The sequence below is a fragment of the Aspergillus lentulus genome (genome assembly GCF_001445615.1).
Source record: "Aspergillus lentulus DNA, contig: Alt01, strain: IFM 54703, whole genome shotgun sequence".
Classification (NCBI taxonomy): domain Eukaryota; kingdom Fungi; phylum Ascomycota; class Eurotiomycetes; order Eurotiales; family Aspergillaceae; genus Aspergillus; species Aspergillus lentulus.
The window spans coordinates 2,846,383-2,862,552 of NW_028322123.1; the positions used below are offsets into that span (position 1 = coordinate 2,846,383).

The window sequence follows — 16,170 nt, forward strand, 5'->3', positions numbered from 1 at the left end:
TTAGTCTATGTGATCATGATAAATTCAACTTCAAATAGGCATCATTTTTGTAGTACTGAATATTCTCCTTGGTCTCTCTGTAGCTAAGGTATAAATACTTTGATAACGGTACCAGTGGCGGTGGACGGCCTCCTATACGAAGCGGCACCAAACCCGACGACCCTCTTTGCCTCTTATCCAAGCACCAACATCATCACTGTCAAGACGATCCATAGTCGTTACAACTGTATGGTTAAAGAACCAACATCATCATCGGCATAACAATAATCTTAGCAAAGAAAGACTACTAAGATTGGGTGGACTTTTAAGCCTCTCGACTGTTCGCTTTCTTTTCTTTGGACCAGTCGCAGCCCACCACAGCACCCACTCTCCCTTCTCCTTGTCCTTCTCCTCCGCCCCCGACCAATACCACCAACTTACAAAGTTACTTACGGTTACCGCTAACCCAGCCAGCCAGCCCAGCTAGCTATCTTCCTTTCTCTCGCTCTCCTCTCTCCTCTCTCTCCCCCTACTTCGAACTTCTCTCCCTCCTACACAACAACCTTTCCCAACTTACGTACTCAAACTCAACTTTCCATCCACCTCCCCTCTATCTCGTTTTCCCCCTCCATCAGTCTATATCTCTCTCTCTTCTCTTTTATTTTTCTTTTTTTCTTCTCTGTAGTTTTCGTCTTAATCCTATTTCTGTCACCATGGAAGGTACGTGGTTTCTGACACCTCAACAGCTTTGCTTGGGCTCCCTGCCACCAAACAAACCCCCCGTTCCACCCCCTCCTGCTCGCTTGCTTTACACCCACATAGCGAACAACAACTGACAATTGCATCGTTCCAATTTACAGAAGAAGTTGCTGCTCTCGTCATCGACAATGGGTATGTTTTTTTATCTTCAGCATCACAACGGTTCTCTCTCGACTTGGGCGTTGTAAATCCAAAGAGTCCCGCTCCTGAGCCTCCTGACCGTCCGAGCTCTCGGTCGCTCAACTGGCGCCTTTGGCACCTTCCAGCGCTGGCATCGGTTGTCTCTCACGGAGTGCTTCCCTTGGGTTTCTTTCTGTTCAACGCAGCGAGAGAATGCTCTTGAAATGATGAACACAATATTTTGTATCTCGTACTGACGCTTGGTTTGTAGTTCGGGTATGTGCAAGGCCGGTTTCGCCGGTGACGATGCTCCCCGTGCTGTCTTCCGTAAGTCGACCCCTCACCCCATAATCCTAAACATTTTGAGGGAACCCCTCCTACCACATGTCATCCCTTGATGTCACTGTGCAGGTTGTCGCCAGGGGATGTGTCAACCGTTGCCCTTGCGTCGGGTGGCTATTCCCCTACTGGCGGTTTCCTCTCCCTGAATCATCGTGCGCGACAGCTTTAAGTTGAACAATTAAACGCTAACTTGCGAGATAGCCTCCATTGTCGGTCGTCCCCGTCACCATGGGTAAATTATTCCCCCTTTCCTAATTCTCAGCTGTTGCGCTAGCTCGAGTCATGGTCGCTGACGATTCCAACGCAGTATCATGATTGGTATGGGCCAGAAGGACTCGTATGTCGGTGATGAGGCACAGTCGAAGCGTGGTATCCTCACCCTCAGATACCCCATCGAGCACGGTGTTGTCACAAACTGGGATGACATGGAGAAGATCTGGCATCACACATTCTACAACGAGCTCCGTGTCGCTCCTGAGGAGCACCCTGTCCTCTTGACCGAAGCCCCCATCAACCCCAAGTCCAACCGTGAGAAGATGACCCAGATTGTCTTCGAGACCTTCAACGCTCCTGCCTTCTACGTCTCCATCCAGGCCGTTCTCTCCCTCTACGCTTCCGGTCGTACCACCGGTATCGTCCTGGACTCTGGTGATGGTGTCACTCACGTTGTCCCCATCTACGAGGGTTTCGCTCTCCCCCACGCCATCTCCCGTGTCGACATGGCTGGTCGCGATCTGACGGACTACCTGATGAAGATCCTGGCTGAGCGTGGTTACACATTCTCCACTACCGCTGAGCGTGAAATTGTCCGTGACATTAAGGAGAAGCTTTGCTACGTCGCCCTCGACTTTGAGCAGGAGATCCAGACTGCCTCCCAGAGCTCCAGCTTGGAGAAGTCCTATGAACTTCCCGATGGTCAGGTCATCACCATTGGTAACGAGCGTTTCCGTGCTCCTGAGGCTCTCTTCCAGCCTAGCGTTCTGGGTCTGGAGAGCGGCGGTATCCACGTCACCACTTTCAACTCCATCATGAAGTGTGATGTCGATGTCCGTAAGGATCTCTACGGTAACATTGTCATGGTAAGTCTTCCTGCCATTCTGTTCGGCTCATGCTGTCTCTTTCTCAACTGTGTACTTATTTTTTCTTCTCTCTTTAGTCTGGTGGTACCACCATGTACCCCGGTATCTCCGACCGTATGCAGAAGGAAATCACTGCCCTTGCTCCCTCGTCTATGAAGGTCAAGATCATTGCTCCTCCTGAGCGTAAATACTCTGTGTGGATTGGTGGTTCCATCCTGGCCTCCCTGTCCACCTTCCAGCAGATGTGGATCTCCAAGCAGGAGTACGACGAGAGCGGTCCTTCGATCGTTCACCGCAAGTGCTTCTAAGGTATGACGGTGTTCCTCCATTATCCTCCTGAGTTTTCCATGACACTAAGCTGACCGGGTTACAGCTCTTGCATTTGGTTTTTTCTTCGCTCGTACTGTCCCGTTGTATCAAAAGACCGGAATGGAGGGAATGGTGACATGCAGGCCTTCTCTACTCGCACTATGAGGAAAAGATTGCCTGGAAAAGGAATTTTTTATATTAGTTGTGAAATAGAGATGGTTTACCATTGATATGCTTGTTACTCGGTGTACTGGCAATTTCGGACGGCTCACGGAATGAGGCCAGAAGGAGTAGTGGTAGCCGATAAAAGGAAGCAGTGTAGAAGGAGTGTACATGGGGTCTTGCGGACAGTGCGTGTGACAGTCCTCGTATAGTTCAGCGCATGTTTGAATCCTATTGCTTCCTATTTTCACCAGATTGATGTTCTGGTCTCCGGCCTGCTCTTTGTCTTCAAATACCGCTGGAGAACCTGGCTCTTCGCTGCTGGCATGGGCTCCTGCTAGTCCTGTAGAGAGCACAGAGGTACGTCTTGTAGTCCGTCTATTTGTGATTGTCACAACCTAGCTCTCGTGCCTACCAGAAAGCAGTTACCGACGGTGGTTGGCAGTTTTATCGCATGGATATCAGGCCTAGAACCTTAGCAGGTGTACTCGAGGAGTATATAGACGTGTGGGTATTGCTTGTATTCATTCTATAAGTGCATTCCACCCAACCTAAGGTGTTATTGACATTCATCCCTCGTCATCACTTATGTAGTAGGCAAGTCAAGTTGTCGTCAACAAAAATATAAATAATCAAAAAAGACTTTCAGAGAGCATGTCATGAGATATAGTATGTAACAAAGAAAGGGAAAGAATTCTTTTGGTTTTCAGAAGCAGTTTCAAGCATCCCAGGTCTGTAAACCCTCGAGTACACAGCCTTCCTCGCCGTCCTGGCGGGGCTTGAGTTCCCCGACTTGGTAGACGACTTCACCCTCCTTCTCGAAGAGTTCTTTGACGGCGGCCTCGGATCCCTTCTCGACCACGATGACCATGCCGACACCGCAGTTGAAGGCGCGCGCCATCTCGGTGGCGGTCACGTTGCCGTTTTTCTTGAGCCAGGAGAAGACGGGGGGCAGTTGCCAGGCGGAGACATTGATGTGTGCCGAGAGGGTCGAAGGAAGCATGCGGGGCACGTTCTCGACCAGACCGCCACCGGTGATGTGGGCGAGACCCTTGATGGCGGAGGAACCGCTGGCGCCGTTGGAGGGCGGGATTGACAGAGCCTTCAGGATGGGCTTGACGTAGATGCGGGTAGGGGTGAGGAGGGCGCGGCCCAGGGTCAGAGATTCGGAGGAAGAGAAAGGCATGGTGAAGGGGGCAGGGTCGTTGTAGCTCAGTCCGGATCTCTCAACGATCTTACGGACCAACGAGTATCCGTTGGAGTGGGGGCCAGAGGACGCCAATGCGAGCAGGACATCACCGGCTTGCATGGCAGAGGTGGCCGGCAGGATGGACTTGGCGTTCTTACCGGTGGTGTTGATGGCACCGACGGCGGCACCAACGGCGTCGTAGGTCTCGTCGACGAAGAGACCTGGCATCTCGGCAGTTTCACCACCGATCAAGGCACAGCCCGCCTGCACGCAACCGTCCGCGACGCCGGTCACGAAGGCGGCAGCGGTCTCGACGTCCAGCTTGCCGCAAGAGTAACAGTCAAGGAAGAAGAGGGGCTCGGCACCCTGGACAACCAAGTCATTGACGTTCATGGCCACCAGATCGATTCCTACGGTGTCGTGCACACCCACAGTGTGGGCAATCTTCAACTTGGTTCCGACGCCATCAATCGCTCCGATCAGAGTAGGAGATTCAGGGTGGTATGCAGAGTTGGCGGCCGCAAGGGAGAAGAGACCTCCGAAGCCACCAATCACAGCGTCCGTGCCAGGGCGCTTCGTACGAGCGACACAGCTCTTGATCTTATTGACGAGATCATTGCCAGCGTCGATGGACACACCAGCAGAGGCATAGGTGAGAGCCTGCTGCTGCTGGGAAGCAGCTGCGTCTCTCTGTCTGAAGGCACGGTGCGCAATATCCTTGCGGTAGAACATGTCTTCAAAGTGAATTGTCGAAATGCCAGCGTAACTCTTGCGGAGTGCTTCCTCGAGAGTGGATGCAGTAGCGGTGGAAGCAATAACACGGCCACCGTTGGTCTGCAGTTCGTTGCCGGAGAGTTTCGTGCCGGCATGGAAGATCAATGTGTCTTCAGGTGCCGGATCCAGAGTGATTGCCTTGCCCTTAGCGTAGGAGCCGGGGTAACCACCCGCTACGGCAATGACAGTGGTGGAGAAGTCGGGTTTGATCTTGATGTCCACACCGTCAAGCCAGTGTTCAGTGCAAGCAACCATGATCTGGGCCAGGTCGGTATCGTCGCTGAGCAACGGGAGCAAGGTCTGGGTTTCCGGGTCTCCGCCACGGACATTGTATTCAAGGACCTTAGGGCCGTCCTTGGTCATCATGAGACCGGTGAAGAGGATGCCCACAAAGGGGAAACCTGATTTCATCAAATCTATTAGCATGCGTCCGATAAAGCTCGAAATTGGTTGAATCAAACGAACCATCCTTTCTCATGCCGTCAACTGTTGGCTGCACAATGGTGCGGTCGATCTCCTCCAGAACCTCCTTCGATGAGATGGGAGTTGGAGCATAGCAGCCCATTCCGCCAGTGTTAGGACCCTGGTCACCATCGAAGATCCGCTTGTGATCCTGTGCAGGAGGGAGGGAGCGAATCGTATAGCCGTCGCTGAAGGTGAGGATACTGAGTTCATCACCCTCAAGATACTCCTCGATAACAACCTCATTACCAGCGTCTCCAAACTGATGATCCAGCATCATTTCGCGGAGCGCTTTGTGGGCCTCCTCCTTAGTCTGAGGGATAATGACACCTTTACCAGCTGCCAACCCATCTGCCTTGATGACAACGTTGTGGTTCACAGAGTCAAGGTACTGACGTGCGGGCTCATATTCGTAAAAGTTCTGGTATGCGGCGGTGGGGATGTTGTGACGCTTCATGAAGTCCTTGGAGAAGGTCTTGGATCCCTCCATGCGGGCTGCAGCCTTGGAAGGCCCAAAGCATCTAATTCCGACTGTCATGGACGTCAATAGCATGTCCCATACTATTAAGTATCACCCAGAGGGTCCGGCAGGGAACAAAACACCCACCTGCCTGGAAATAGCCTTGAATGCCGTCCACAAGGGGTGCCTCAGGCCCAGGAACGACCAAGTTGACACCATTTTTCTGCGCAAACTCGACAAGGCCAGGGTAATCGTCTCCCTTAACGTTGGCGTTGGTAATCTTGCTGGAGGCGCCCTGAGCAGTACCGCCATTGCCTGGAGCGACGTAGACGATATCGACGCGGGGCGATTGGCTCAGCTTCCAGGCATACGCATGTTCGCGTCCACCGTTGCCGACCACAAGGACGCGCAGTTGTTCTTGAGCCATCTTGGATGCAGTTTTCTCGAGCAAACCTGAAAGGTATGACTCACGTTAGCGGTCTATCGAGAAGGTAGTGAGGCAGGCTGTAATTTCTCCAATTGTTCTGCCGCAAGTCCAAACGCGCAGTAATATTCAGAGATGAGACAGATTGTATTCCCCGCGCAGAGAGATTCAATCAGCCATCATCGATGACTGACAATCATGAACCGCAGCCGCTCGGAGGGGCACCTGGTTAGTGCCCCTCACTCATTGCATGTTCACGATAGGCAGGGGATGGACAAGTCAATCACGACAGACACCAGGATAAACAAAAGCAAGAAATTGCCTCACCTCTTGAGAGAATTGACTTGAGATCAAACTGCGTTGACAGCAGATAATGTGGCTGTTGGGAAAAGAAGCTTTCCACAGATTCTCCCAAAAGGCACCGCACCTTTTTTTTTTCTGTCGCGGACCGGCGGGCCCTCTTTTTCCCTTCCGACCCCGGATTTGGCGATGCGCAGATTGCCCTCAGCTTTTTGTCTACACTAGGAGATGTATCCGGTCAATTGCTTCCTACAGTGCAGTGGTATAGTTGTTATTTGAAGGGTCATCACTGAGATATTCAAAAGTAGTTTACTTTCTGAGGGTGCAAAGAGGTTCCAGAGACCTCTACACTATTACTACTGTGTTGCACGTAGCCGTTTTATCGCTGAGTAATATCCTGAAATCATTACAGCAGATTTGATATGTCAATCTGCACATCATTGATATTTTCAGACAGCTCCGTCACTCAACAAGACACCGAGCGAAGATCATCGCCAACCTACTCCGTATGCCATCTTCATCGGCCTATCTGAACTGTTATCAACAGAGCAAGGGCGGTGAACGCCAACCGGCAGAAAAAGCCAAAAAGACCCTGGAGACGCTTCAAGCTCTCGCGTTTACAGCATTGACTGACCTCCACAACTCAAATCAATTGAACGGACGTTCCTGACGGCTCGCCAAGCATACTGCGATACATCTGGACTGGATGTTTCGGACCTCCGTGCGGTCTTTGAAAGACCCTCTCCGCGAACATGTCTGCTTTTCCTGTTTAGCTCAGGGACTCGGAGGTCGTCCCCGGTTGCGCCAGTTCTACAGCTCGCCTCTATCACGCGCTAAATCTGGTGATGAGCAGGCCTCTGATGGAAACACTCATGCAACTTCCGATGAGGTATTTTTCTTCTTCGTACTGGCTCTGAAGCCAGCTACGCCCGAAGACTCGCTTTACTCCTAGATCCAGCTGCTGATTTTTCATACTCCCAAGGGCGATTCCCCCCCAACGAAGAAGAAGAAGAAAAAGAGAAAGGGTCTACAGGATGTCACAGACCCTGTTGTTCGCAGAATACCCAATATCAGTCCCAGTCCCAGTCCCAGTCCCAGTCCCAGTCCCAGTCCCGGTCCCACTCCCACTCCCACTCCCGCTCCCAGTACCAGCGCATCTATGTCCCTTCAGGAACAGATCCTGAAAACGCTTCGCGACGATGACGCCAAGGTACGCACGGAAGCTACAAAAAAGACACGTGGAAGTACTGCACCAGACACTGGTCAACCAATTCGGAAAGAGACAGTGACGGCGAAGATCAAGCGAGCTGAGCTCTCCGCGTTGGAAAAAGCGAGAACAGGGAATCCAGGCGCTCCATTCCAAGGCGAGGTGAGTACACCATTTCTTTTTGCAGTTCGCCCTGTAGCTGACCCACAATTCAGCAGGACAGCACTGCCCGTATTCAGTCCTCCCTTCAGTCAGTTGTGACTCTGCTGGATTCCAGAGGTGCAGATCTCGGGGCCAGAGAAACCGTCCAAACCTTGTCGGCAAATGCGCGCTCTGTACTGGGCCGACATTCTGGTGAATTGCATTCCGAAGAGTTATCTATTACCCGTACGTGCTTCATTCCTCATTCAACGTACTTTAGATCATTTAGCTCACTGATGCAAAGCTCTGGAAATTAAGACCGCTCCGGTTCCTCAATTGTCATTCGGTCTTGACAGAGTCCTGTTCAAGTAGGTTGCTTCCGATTTTTTTCTTCAAGACACGAGGGTGAGCTAACATACTGGTTCCTTAAGCCCTGGTGTATATCATCTCCGTGATCCTCGATCCCGCGTCTTCAACTTCGATCCGTATCTGGGCTCCATCATGCCTGTCACTGAATTCGACTTTGATGCACTCAAGGAATACATTACTTCGTCCAGGGACGAGACTCTGCGGGGAATTGCAGAAAAAGAGAAGAAAAAGTACGTTGGCTCATCGTCGAGCATGACCTCGGTACTTTCTCATTTCCATTACCTGCTCTCTTCGTGGAGACCAATCGACGCCCGAAACATATCACAGGGCTTCCCAGATAAGTTGCGTACATTTACACGCCTTTTGCGAGCGCCGGCAGCCATGTTCCTCCGGTATCAAGACGGTGTATACGCCATTGATGCCGATAAGGAGTTTGACTCTGCCAACATTCTGATTAACCTTGGCAAGTCATTAGAGAAACTCCTCACTCTGCCAAAGGAGGATTTTGAGCGATACAGGAGGACAAGTACGAACAAGATCTCTCCAGAAGAAGAACAGGCTATTCCCGAGGCCTACCATTATTCGACAATGGGCGATTTCGTCATGAGGTCTCAATTGGACGCTTATGATCCCAGGCTTCCGGGAACTGGAATGTTCGATCTGAAGACCCGAGCGGTTGTGTCCATCCGTATGGACGTACGCAACTTTGAGCATGGCCTCGGTTACGAGATTCGCCATCGCTTCGGCGGCTACGAGTCCTATGAGCGCGAATTCTTCGACATGATTCGGGCTGCGTTCTTGAAGTACTCTCTCCAAGTACGAATTGGGCGTATGGATGGCATCTTCGTCGCCTTCCACAATATTGAGCGTATCTTTGGATTTCAGTACGTCAGTTTGCCGGAAATGGACCAGACTTTGCACGGTCAGTCCGACACTGCACTGGGCGATACCGAGTTTCAACTCAGCCTAGCATTATGGAACAAGATCCTCGACAAAGCCACCGAAAAATTTCCAAAGAAGTCATTGCGATTCCATTTTGAGACCCGAGACGCGCAGACGCCGTTCATGTATATCTTCGCGGAGCCGGTCACCGATGACGAAATCCACGCCATTCAAACGAAGAACCAGGAAAAAATCGAGGCCTACCAGCGTCGCATTCTCAACCTACCCTCAAAGGAGCGTATAAAACCTAAACCTACATCAGCGCCATCAGAACTTAAAGCAGGAAGCCAGCCAGCCACCCCCGCAAAGGACCAGACTGCTGAATCGAGCAACAAGAAAAAAGGCTCATCGCAGGAAATTTCCACTACATCCGATGCCGATCAAGAGACACCAGCAACTTCAGACGGATCGTCTGCCTCGGAATCTCAAGACGCACCCGCGGAGGAGTCTCAGGAAGCGCCGCGGGAATTACTTGCCATGACCCTCATGGTCAAGAACAAAATGAACGGCTACTACGTCGAGCGGCCCACCAATTTCACAGCGTCCGACAAGTGGACGGTCCAGTGGGAGCTGACCGAGGTGAAACAGCCGCAAGCGCAATCCTTATACACTGCATGCCAGAACCGCCGGGCCAAGGCTCTCGCAATCCGCGGAGAGGGCGAGAGCGGCGTCGCGGCCAATGTATATATCCGTAAACTGCGAGAGCTCGCCAAGCAGGGCCGCGAATTCCGCCGAAGGGAGGACGCACTCGACAAGAAGCGAGGAGTCGTCGTTCTGGATGGTGTGGTCTAATCATTTGATCTTCTTCGCTTCCTGCGTGCGCCAGTGACATTCATTCAGCCTTTCTAATCATTTTCATTTGACTTTGAGCTTGTCATCCGGTTTCTCCCTTGATGTATACTTTCACCCACTGTTTTGAGAGAAGGAGAAGCCGCCCTGCATATCTGGGTGCGCGGCCTGCGTCTTTTGGTATCCTATCACGGCGTTTATGGTTAGTCTCAGGCAACGTAATATTGTACGACTCACTGCATAAAACATGTACTTTTGGACACCTCAATTTCTGAACAGTTCGGGCAAATTTTAAGATACCTTCTGATTCTTTCTTAGTGCCTGCAAGGCAATCTTGTGTCCTGTAATAATGGACGGGCGATGGCACCTGTCGCATAATATATTCAAGTTAAAAGAGAAAACAGCTTAACTGACTGAAAATAGAACACCTTCAAGATCTGAAACGGGAAGAATTCGATATTCTAGAATATATATTCATACATGGATGCTATCTAAATACAGCATTCGTAGGAAAAAGATATCATAGTATTCAACAGAGCCTTATCTCGAGACAGCCCTCAGCTTTCGAGACAGACAACAACTCTATGACATTATCAATTAGAATCATCAGACTTCCATGCCGTAAGAAAAAGAGACAAGAGATCGGCAAAGGGGAAAGAAGAAAGTGAAGTGCAAAACGCCGAGGGGATGTGCATTTGCGCTAGAAGTAGCATGTTGCAAACAAATGAGACAAATTGCGCACCAAGTCCTTGCGCCAAAACTCGCAGATCCGTGTTATGCTCACCTTCAACCTTTGGTAGACGCCTTTTCGAAGAAAGAAAAATAAGGGAAAATGCAGAAATGACTCGGCAGGGATATCCGTTGAAAATCAAGCAAGCGCCAAAAGAAAGTGGAAAAATGCAAAAAGAAGAGGGGACGAAGAGCAGAGGTTAGGAGGGAATGGGTCCAGGCAATACTGTTCAAAATATGCAGCCATGGTAATCCACGAATTCGCTTTTCAGGAGCGCTGTGAATGGCTAAGATCACAGACAGGTTGGATAGTGAGTACAGGCAGGCTCAGCCAAGAGAGAGAAATGAAGAAAGTAACAAAATGAAAGAAGAAAAGAAATTGTTGTCGAATATTCAGGAACAAATTTTGCTGTACAATTTCATAATGTGTCCTTTCGCGTGGAGGTTGCTCAGAACCGGCGCGGAAGATGATGCATACGTTCAAGCGAGTCCAGACAAGCTCATCAAACTTGCCAGACCTGGGGGCTGTGGACACCATCATCTATCGGAACCCACGTAGTTCTAGCTGAGGTGGTGTCCAATCCAGTTGGGGAGGCGCATCACTAGAGACACAAAGAGGCCCAGGTTTCAATTTATCAAGACCGCGCCGATCTTTCGATACGCCTTTGCTGAGGAAGCCCCTTAGCGTGGAGGAAGCTGTGCCGTATGCACTACGTGAACTCACTGTAGTACCCGCGCTTGTCGACACGGAGCTCGAGCTGCGGGCGCTTCGGACGCTGTTAGGTTTGACTGTAGCTGATGGCATCGCAGGAACCGGAACTGCCAAGCGCGCCGAGGGTGCATTAGAGTTAGAGTACTCTAGTGGCAAGCCTGGGGACCCATGGTGCGTTAGCACGACACCAGCTGTCTGTGGTCGATCCCCGAGTTCGGCTCGAAAGCCACTATCGGCGTCGAGGCTCTTGAAAATGTCCAGATGACTGCTCTTGCTTTCTGCACTGGCAGTTGATGGCGTTGGAGAGTCGGCTTTCTCTTCAGATGGTGGTGTAGCCTGAAAGCTGGTCTGAGATATCGTAGGTTTCTCGTCGCTGAGTTCCGAACTACTCAGTTTCAGAGTTTCCAGCATCGTCCCAAGGCTAGCCGCCGTAGCCGGCCGGCCATCACTAGCGGCATCCTCGTAGCCATCGTCGATTCCATTGGCCAGGTTGTAGTTCCGAAACAGATACCGACGCAGACGCGCAACCTCCGAGTCCCATTTTTCATTCAAGGATTGCAGAATAATCTCAACATCGTGATCCATCATATGGGAAGCCTGCACGGCGGTGGTCGACGCTGCGCTCAAAGATGGCGAGGTCATAGAACGAGCAGGGTTTGCCGCTGAGGAATGCTTGGACAGCTTATTCCCAACCGTCGGATTCTTGACATGAATGGCAGCGTGGATCGAGCGGCGAATAGAGGCCGTAGTGGAACTCTGCGCGTGGCTCAGATCACGCTTCACGTTCTCAATCTCCCGCCGGAATTTATCGAGCGACTGAACCCGGTCGCGGTCCATGGAAGAGAGATCCAAGATTGTCCTGTTTCGCTGGAGTCCGTTGACCAGGACAGTGAACGATTGCAAATTGATGTCGTTGTTCTCACAGTGGACTTCCCGCAGGCAGGTATTCTCCTCCAGCACGGAGGCCAAAGTGCTCGCGCCTTGAAATCCAAGTTTCTGGTGCTCTATCTTCAAGACCTTGAGGGACTTGTTCTTTTTCAAGCCGGTCAAGGCCAGGTTGAGCCCAATCCCAAATCGTGCCACATCCAAGTGTGCACTCTCTCCGCTGATATCCAGGTCTTCCAATGTGCTGTTCTCCTCGAACATTAATTGGAGCGATCTGCACGTCTCCGGTCCAGCGTCATACGGCAGTGAGGCTTTGGAAATGTCGAGATATTTCAGGGTCCGGTTGATCCTGAGAGCCTCCACTAGTTCCTGAAATTGCTCTTCCCTCTTAAAGTCAATCATCCTCATTGAAAGATGCGACGGTGTCTTGTTCTGAGCTATGGCGTCGAAAAGATACGAACAACCGAGGTCTAGGCGGTTTTCACTGACGTAAAGATGCAGATCCCGAGGCGCACCAACCACAGCTATTGAGTGCAGAAAAATGGCAACATCCTGCCCTGTCAATCCACACTGGTCGAGCCGAAGTACACGTAGGTCGCGAGATTGATCGCTGGCCAGATAAGTAGCTATCGCATCGACAGTCTCTCTATTGACCGCAGTTCCACTCAGAGAAAACTCCTGCAGCCGCCATCTGAATAGAGTCTCTGGGCTGAGCAGCGCTTCCGGGCCCGAAGTTCGGGAGACGCGGGAGAGATCAAATCTTTTCAGTTTGCCAAAGTGCCCGAGGTACTGTTGAAGTAAGCTGGGACCCAAACGGCCCTGTATACCAGAAAGGTCGATGGCCTCTAGCGTAGAGGCTTGAGTAACGAGTGTTGAAAGAAGGAGATCAATGTCGTGAACGGTCAGGCCGCAGTGCCCTACTTCCAATGCACGTAAATGACTTCCTTTCTGCGAGGCAGCGTCGACTAAGTAGTCGAGATCTGAATCTCCGAGTCTGATTCCATTGAGCGCAACACAGTCGACGCTCGTGAGCTGCCTGCGGCAGATGGGGAAAAGGGCTTCAGGAATTCCACATCCTGGATCGTGACTCTCACTATCAGACCTGGGCGTGCGACTCAACGTGTAGGAAAAATCAAGCCGTTTGAGGCAAGTGCTTTTCAGGGCCAAAGCGCGAATCTCTTGCGACAACACTGACAAGTTCTCTTGGCCGGGAATGTGAATGGGAGAGCCGGAGCGAGTGAGGAGAGCGTCTGTGTCCACTCCATGGAAATCACGAACACTCTGGAGCGCATCCAAGCTGACCCTGCTAAATGAGATAGAGCAGAAAGACTCGTTGTACCGGAGAGCTCGTAAGACCGCAATGAGCTCTAACGCGGTGTATTTCTGGCGGTGGGGGGAAGCGGGCGGCAAAAGTCTGAAGCAGGGCGCATTGTCACATTGCATGTCAATCGTATAGCGGATGTTAGAGGTGTCGATATCATAACTGGCGGAATAGGCGACCAATGTCCGATCAAAGCAGCCGTAGTCTGCGTCCAAGCTGACAGGCGGGTAATTGCTCTCATGGTTCAAATCGCGAGGCACAATAAAATCGTATGGCTGCCGGAGCCACAATGGACGCAAAAACTCCGTCTGCTGCCTTATCCAGAAAGCCACCTCGAGCGAATGTACGGAAGCCAGGAAGACCGAGAATGGTTTGCCAAGCGGAAGCCGAAAAGTCAGATGGAGGCTATCGTCGCCCCATTCCATTGATAAACCGGTTAGGTTCATCAAGCCGAAAGATGTTGCAGTTTCCAGATCGGACATCGAAACAACCGAAGAGCGACTGGAGATTTTGTGCAAAGGTATCAGGTGAAGCTTGTGCGAACCCAAGGCGAGATAGCACCCGGTGGGGGAAAGCTTGGTGAGGTCATCCGATGAGGCCCGAGTGGTAGTCTTGCTACTGGAGGCCATCTGGATGACCCGAAACATACGAAACGTTTCTGGGTCATAATCTCTCTCGTATTCGAGCATCCGGGACACGCACTCGATCGACTTCTGGTCGAAGGGTAGAGGATCCACATTACGGGTCATTTCCGCTGCTGAACGAATCCCTACCATCCATAGGTTTAGTTCCTGGAGATCAGATGTTTGCATTTGTATGAAAGCGGCCTTGTGCAGCCGCTCGTCCAGATAGGCAACTTCGACCATGGACGAAGGTCTCCCGTCGTCCAACATGTACACCGCGATGATGCTGTTCAGAGGGATTCCCATAGAGACATCGTTGGGAACAGCAAGCTGGGGTTCTTGCAACGAGTTAATTGAGGCGACTGATTGGCGATTCATTGTTGGGGACCGCGTATAGGACGCAGGTATTGAGGAGAACATTTCCGCAGCCTTGCTCTGACTTTTGAACCGAACGAGATGCGTATCCGTGAGGACCAGGTACTGGCTTTTCTTCCTCCATATGCCGCCTGTCGTCTGGATCGTCCCATGGTGCAGAATGACCGAGCCGATTCCATTTCGAGAGGCAAAGGCGTCTTCATCGTCAACGGGCGAACCTTTTACGCGTCCGAGAGCCTTTTCGTCGTCATCCAGTGAATGAAGCGATCGTAAGGAACCAAAGACAGACGTGCGCCTTTTCTGCAGGGATTTACGTCGGGAACGAGTGGTGGTCTCCGGCACTATTATTGTAGGTGTCGACGCTATGCAGGCTGCCGTTGATTCCGATTCGATCGTGCCGGGCCAATGCTGAGCATTGTTGCCCGGAGCTCTTGCTGGGCTGGTGTTCCGGACACCAAAAAACCCGGAATTTCGTCGGTTCTTCTTCTTGAGAGTGTTGACATCGTCCGAGGGCGATCGATCGTGGGTAATCGCGGAACCGGATAGAATTGAGGTCGTCGAGGACGGGCTAAACACGCTCAGGCTTTTTCTGCGCTCTTTCTTCCCCAAGCTGTCGGCCATGGCGGGGAGGAGCGGATAAATTGGAATAGGTTCAGATCCACGGCAAGCGTAGAAAAACAGAAATAACGAGTGTCAGGGAAATTATTAAAGGAGTGAAAAGTCCTCACATCGACGACATCGACGTCGTTCTCACTAGGAGAGAAGCGCAGCAGAACCAAGTTAGCTGAGTGTCACCACATGGTAATGACGGGCATGCATATTGGATAAAGACCGGCTAGTGGTAGATAGTGAGAGCATGGTTTTTGGGACCATGAAACTAGCTCAGCCTATGGTCCTGTGGAGCAGGGAAGATGGGAGAAGGAAAACGAGGGAAAAGCAGACTAACTGGGGAGAGGGAAGAAGAGGGAAAGGAGAAGAAGAGATGGGACATACAGCAGTCCGTCAAGGCGCCATGAGAAGCAATTGGAAGACTGAGGGGAAACACCGGAGCTACGGCGAGGACAGTGGTACTTTAGGCCAAGTACTGTAGCTTGGACTGTAGTCACCAGAGATTTTAATAAACGATCGGAAATGGTTAAGAGAAAAGTAAACCAGTAAAGAAGTAAAGAAAAAAATATCGAAGTCCACAAATTCCCTAGGAGCTCAAAGCAACCGCTAACTGATTGATCACCTGAAGGAGAACAGAAAAACAAAAGAATGAAGAAAGGTACGTGGAAGGTTACAATGAGACGGAGGAGCTGAGAGACGATAACCGCGCAGAGAGAATCAGAAGAACAGAAGCAGCGGATGAAGCGCCGGAAAGGGAAACAGATGAAAACGAAAGCAGCCAACAACGACAAGAAGGATGAATATGACTAGTACTGGCTTGCAATACTGGAGGAGGGCGAGATAGGTAGCTAAGGTATGATAATGATAATAATGAGATGTGAAGGTACCTAGGTATTGAAGTATGGTAAGAACAGGGGAAATAAATCAGGAACAGGAACGAAATAAGATGACCAGGAACAAGATTTCACACCAGAACCAGAGGGGAAGAATCAACAGATGGAAATGGACGGAGGTTAGCTATCTTAGTAGTCTTAGCAGGTGAATTAATAAGAGCATGACAGGACTAGAGAGGTACAATAGCTGGATATAAATTTCGACTGTTAGTTAAT

At 51.0% G+C, this 16,170-nt stretch overlaps 4 protein-coding genes across 4 annotated transcripts; 2 read left to right on the forward strand and 2 right to left on the reverse strand.

The window, feature by feature from the left end:
- Window positions 1-692: 692 nt before the first annotated feature.
- Window positions 693-2,587, forward strand: act1 (actin ACT1; the record flags this gene model as incomplete). The annotated part of the gene is made up of 8 exons (XM_089599055.1): window positions 693-699; window positions 840-870; window positions 935-1,015; window positions 1,130-1,185; window positions 1,281-1,352; window positions 1,402-1,432; window positions 1,508-2,279; window positions 2,357-2,587. 8 exons carry the CDS (start codon window positions 693-695, stop codon window positions 2,585-2,587), a joined length of 1,281 nt encoding a protein of 426 aa, XP_089456719.1.
- Window positions 2,588-3,468: 881 nt separating this feature from the next.
- On the reverse strand, window positions 3,469-6,062 carry ade1 (bifunctional aminoimidazole ribotide synthase/glycinamide ribotide synthase; the record flags this gene model as incomplete). The annotated part of the gene is made up of 3 exons (XM_033558792.2): window positions 3,469-5,114; window positions 5,179-5,706; window positions 5,783-6,062. The coding sequence occupies 3 exons, from the start codon at window positions 6,060-6,062 to the stop codon at window positions 3,469-3,471; spliced, it is 2,454 nt and encodes an 817-aa protein (XP_033414683.2).
- Window positions 6,063-7,065: 1,003 nt separating this feature from the next.
- Window positions 7,066-9,810, forward strand: ALT_0879 (Pet127 family protein; the record flags this gene model as incomplete). The annotated part of the gene is made up of 5 exons (XM_089599056.1): window positions 7,066-7,248; window positions 7,312-7,728; window positions 7,782-7,953; window positions 8,012-8,075; window positions 8,139-9,810. The coding sequence occupies 5 exons, from the start codon at window positions 7,066-7,068 to the stop codon at window positions 9,808-9,810; spliced, it is 2,508 nt and encodes an 835-aa protein (XP_089456720.1).
- Window positions 9,811-11,077: 1,267 nt separating this feature from the next.
- ALT_0880 (uncharacterized protein) lies at window positions 11,078-15,073 on the reverse strand (the record flags this gene model as incomplete). The annotated part of the gene is made up of 1 exon (XM_033558790.2): window positions 11,078-15,073. The coding sequence occupies one exon, from the start codon at window positions 15,071-15,073 to the stop codon at window positions 11,078-11,080; it is 3,996 nt and encodes a 1,331-aa protein (XP_033414681.2).
- Between the last annotated feature and the right edge of the window lie 1,097 nt (window positions 15,074-16,170).